Source organism: Austrofundulus limnaeus, unplaced genomic scaffold, assembly GCF_001266775.1.
Source record: "Austrofundulus limnaeus strain Quisiro unplaced genomic scaffold, Austrofundulus_limnaeus-1.0 Scaffold516, whole genome shotgun sequence".
NCBI lineage: Eukaryota > Metazoa > Chordata > Actinopteri > Cyprinodontiformes > Rivulidae > Austrofundulus > Austrofundulus limnaeus.
Window position 1 is genome coordinate 55,635 of NW_013952918.1, and position 4,663 is coordinate 60,297.

Sequence of the window (4,663 nt, forward strand, 5' to 3'; positions counted from 1 at the left end):
CACCTACACACACACACACACACGCACACACATGTTTGTTTCTCGACCCCGTGGGGACCTTCCATTGACTTCCATTCATGTTTTTTAGACTTTATAGCCTAACCCTGATCATATACTCTAAAATTAACCTCACAGAAACTTACCTGACCCTAAAACTAACCTAAACCTTGGTCCTAAACCTAACCCCACACCTGTAATTTGCATTTGGACCTGTGGGGACCTGGCAGTGGTCCCCATGATTCACTTCGGTTCCCAMGAGGCAGCTTTTTTTTAGGAAAATTGTCCACACGTAGGAAAAACCCGTACATACACACACACGCACATCCTTGTATTTGCATCAAACTGAGGACTTTGTATTGACTTTCATTCATTTTTGTAACTGTATTTATGCGTAACCCAGTTATTTTCCCTAAAATTAACCATTACTGGTCTATAGTTAACCCTAACCTGAACCAGAACTTAATTCACACCATACCTCTAAACCTAACTGGTAAAGCACAGCAGAGCTGCAAACAAAGCGAGGACCAGGAAAAGGTCCTCCCTTTGATGGTAACTATTTTGCAAGTGGTCCTCACTCTGTAGCAGAAACAAGCACACAAACACACAGGCTTTGATGTATCTATGTGTGCGTGCACTCCTATCACAAAGATCCAGGCACACCCATGAATATTTTGCACTTTTTTTCAGCTCCAGTTGCAGTGCACACTGGAAAACCAAACCAGTCTCTATAGCAACAGATGTCTGAGCTGAGGTGCTGCGACAGACCCGCTGCATTAACATGGCCTGCTTCAACCTCTGAGGAGTTTACAATCGCCCTCATTCAGCACGCACCCTGACCAACAAAAGCAGAATAAAGAGGAGTTTATGTTGGATTTAATAGCTGTTTGCATAGTTGTGGGTTCCAGGGAAGACCTGGGCGATTTGGTGTGTGTTCGGTGAGGCAGAGAGAGAGAGAGAGAGAGAGAGGAGCGACACGGGAAGGTGAGGCGTGAACCTGGAGAGTCCTGTGATCTGTTTGAAAGCAAGAATGAACCGTGGGTCAGTCCGAAACCAGGAGACATGAAACGCTTCTCACTGATCAGCAGGAAAGTGACTGCAAGACAAGAAGAACCTCACAGAACTGCTGGGTCCAAAAACATCCAAAAACCCAACAACCTCTTAAAGGGATAGTCTGGTCATTCAAGGGATAGTCTGGTCATTCAACAAGTGATGTTTTAAGATCCAAGTTTAGTTTTAACAATAGACTTTATTTGTTAAACATATATTTTCACTGTAAAATAACGACTAAAAATACTGTAGGCTGTTTAGTTTTTATAATTTTTAAATCAAAAATTTAAAATGTATTACACAGACCATTTTATTTACACACAAAGCATTCTGGGTAAATGATGACGTGGATAGGTCCTCGGTGTGAGGCTGCTAGCGATCTATAGTCACCCTGAAGGTTAATCTTGTACAATATCTGACGTTCGGCTCTTTTCAATGAATCCAAAGAGCGATGACAGAGAGGAGAAGGTAGAAATGACTCAGCCTGTAATTGAAAATATAGATGGAGGACAACAGAGCTGCTTCATGGAAGAAGAACCTCAGCTTAGTCTGTTAGTTTTAGCATTAGCCCCGATGCTATCACCATATATGTATTAACTCAGTGCTACACATTCTCCTTTCGTCACTGAGGTCCTCCATCTACATGACAGAGGGGAACGCAAAAATGGCTCAGCCTGCAATTGAAAATATGGACGGAGGACCTCCGTTTGGTTTGTTAGTTTGTCGCGCTAGCGCTGAGCTAATACATATAAGGCAATATAGCATCGGCGCTAGCGCAAAGTCTAACAGGCTTTGAGGTTCTTCTTCCATGAAGCAGCTCTGTTGTCCTCCATCTATTTTTTCAATTACAGGCTGAGTCATTTCCACCTTCTCCTCTCTGTCAACGCTCTCTGGTTTCATTTAAAAGAGGTAATCATCATATATTGTCCAACATTAACCTTCAGGGTGGATATAGCTCGCTCACACTGATGACCTATCCATGTCATCATTTGCCTGAATACATTGTGTGTAAATAGAATGGCTCTGTCCGTGTTAAAATATATTTTTAAAATTTGACAAAACTAAACATCTTACAGTATTTAACAGTCTTTATTTTACAGTTAAAATATATGTTTATCAAATAAAGTCTAATGTTACAACTAATCGTGGATCCCTTTAAAGTTATCAGTCATTAGTGCCTCGTGAGCAATCTTAGATCACAGAGTGTGATGAAAGAGGAAGTCTTCCTCCAGGCTATATTTAGTTGTTTTAGGCTTATAAAATAACTCTTTCGCAAAAACGTCAGACAGCTGTTAAAGATGACATTAAAAAAAACACACTTTAACATGACACAGTTTGTTTCATTAGTATTTTTAACTGAACTGGCCATGATGGTTCCAAGTTTTAAAGTACCTGTGACACACCTATCCTTATTGCAAAGGTTTGATGTGCCAAGCACTTTAAGTCCTGACACTACAGTGTACTGGATCTTGCCCTTAATTTTTTTTTTAAATACCTCTTGGATAATGATTTTAGRTATCGACCCTGGTGCGTTGTGTTCAAATATGGATTTATCTAAGCAGTTTAGCAGTTATTGGTTATTTCATGCATATGAGAAAGGTCATGTAACCCAATGTTTGTGTGCAGAAGAAAAGGCAGGACTTAAAACATCACATCACAAGTGTASTGTGAAAAATAAAACACACCAGCTTCTGGGTGACTTGTGAGAAGAAAAATGGGACACTTAGTTTATCGTCAGTCCAAAAGTTTCCTCAACTCCAGAAATACAAACATCACAGCTACAAACTAAACAGATGATGCCATTGAAAAGTGTTGAGGTTTGATTCCAGCTAAYGTAGCGTTCTTTCACACCTGTATGAAGTTTATAAAATATAAATAACTTAAAAAAAAACTATAGAAAGAAGGCTTGACCAGCCATTAGCCTAGCCTGGAGAAGGGCTTCTGCCATTCTCTTCTTTTTCTGTGGTTTATGACTGTTAAGGAACTATCGATAACTATTTGAATCACTTAATAAATGACCACACTTTCCCTTCAGGACTACTTCTGCAGTCCCTCATCTCTTAATTCTGTAATGTTTTTGTGCAACATGACCTGGCTGGTGATTGTTTGGAGCCCTAATCATCCACCTCCTGTTTCTTCGTGTTCAGCAGCATTTCAACCCATTTACACTCTGCTTAATGTAAGCTTGTCTGACATGTTTTATTTAATGCAGAAAGAGGTCCAGCTCATCTCTCTGATGGTTGGTCACCCATTTGAATACAATACTGGCTGCACAAGAGGCCCGTGTGCTGAAAATATAAGTTTGGTGTCTATGGCAAAACTCCAGTAAAAACTGCAACAATATTGTTTCCTCTTCCAGACTTTGTGCCAAGTGGGTGCTTTTAATACAATCTGATGTACGCGTTTAATCTTAACCTAAAAAAAGACTTGTATAATAGTGTCTATGAAAGGATCTGATTACATCCTTTACCACCGGTGCCGGTGTGCTGAAAAGGCCTTTGTTGGCACAGACGAGGTTAAACAAGCCTGCAGTATTTTTTCCTCGTCAATATGTCTTCAGGTAAGAAGTTTTATAAAACAAGTGATACTCTTAATCTTTGTCAAGGACTTTCAGTCTATTCATTCTCATGCAAAAAGGTCTACGGAAGGACACAGGATGCAGTTCTTCTTGGAGGGGAATACTTCTGTAGTTTGTGTAAAAACTGTATGTTCTTTGCTAAAATGCAGGCAAAGCTCATCGGGCAGTTCAGAACTTCTTGATCCTCGATGCCTCCAAGGTTCTTAACGACAGCCAGTTGTAGGTTTGTGGTTTTCTTTATTTATTTATTGACGTGGTGTTTCAGATCCTGGATGTCACTTCCACTTTGGCTTTTTGTAACAGGAGCCACATGAAAACCATCAGGCTTCACAACTTTTTTTTTCCTGCTGAAGGGAGCACCTATATATAAAGACTATTATTTTGGCGGTATGACCACAAGCGGTGCCCCTCTCCGTGGCCTCCACATCAGCACTTGAGCGTCGTTGGCGTTCGGCCTTCCGAGTGCGTTGGGGGGGATTGGCTCCTGGTAGTTGAGGATGTGCGGCTGCTCCTGGTAGGGTCGGCCCACCAGTGATGCTCGAGAGCCCAGAGGCATGTCTGGATCCACGGCGATGTCGACCCGCATCCGCCACCGAACTGTCTGCAACACAATACGCTCCTGGAGGGGGAAGAAAGCATGATCTTTAATCTGGCCATGTTGTGTAAGTTTGACTGAGTTTAAACATAACTTAGCTTAATCTAGTCGCTATCAAGCATTCACAGTATTGAGATGATCCACATCTCTTTCATACGTTTTCCAGCACGTATCTCAAATCACAATTATGTCCTACCTCAACAGCTCATCGTCCAAAAAGAAGTTGAATAGGTTCTCTGAATGAGTTCAATCAATCAATTCATATATCAAAAMTGTTCAGCTCCTTCAGGACATTCTGGCTGTGACTTTTAGTATTTCAGCAAATCATACTTTTTGAAATATTTAGCTTTTTGGGCCATTTTTGTTCGCATTGAAAATTAACAAAACTGTCTTCAACACCTTTAAACTTGTCTTGCATTTTTGCTTTTCCTTCTGGTCCTGCT

General features: G+C 40.8%; 1 protein-coding gene across 1 annotated transcript in view; it reads right to left on the minus strand.

Annotated features, from left to right (window-relative positions):
• Positions 1–3,227: 3,227 nt before the first annotated feature.
• Positions 3,228–4,663, minus strand: part of fam78ba (family with sequence similarity 78 member Ba) — a 5,329-nt gene continuing 3,893 nt past the window's right edge. The window contains exon 3 of the mRNA XM_014026001.1: positions 3,228–4,244. Coding sequence (XP_013881455.1) covers positions 4,002–4,244 — 243 coding nt within the window. The 3' untranslated portion in view covers positions 3,228–4,001. The remainder of the gene's footprint in view (positions 4,245–4,663) is intronic.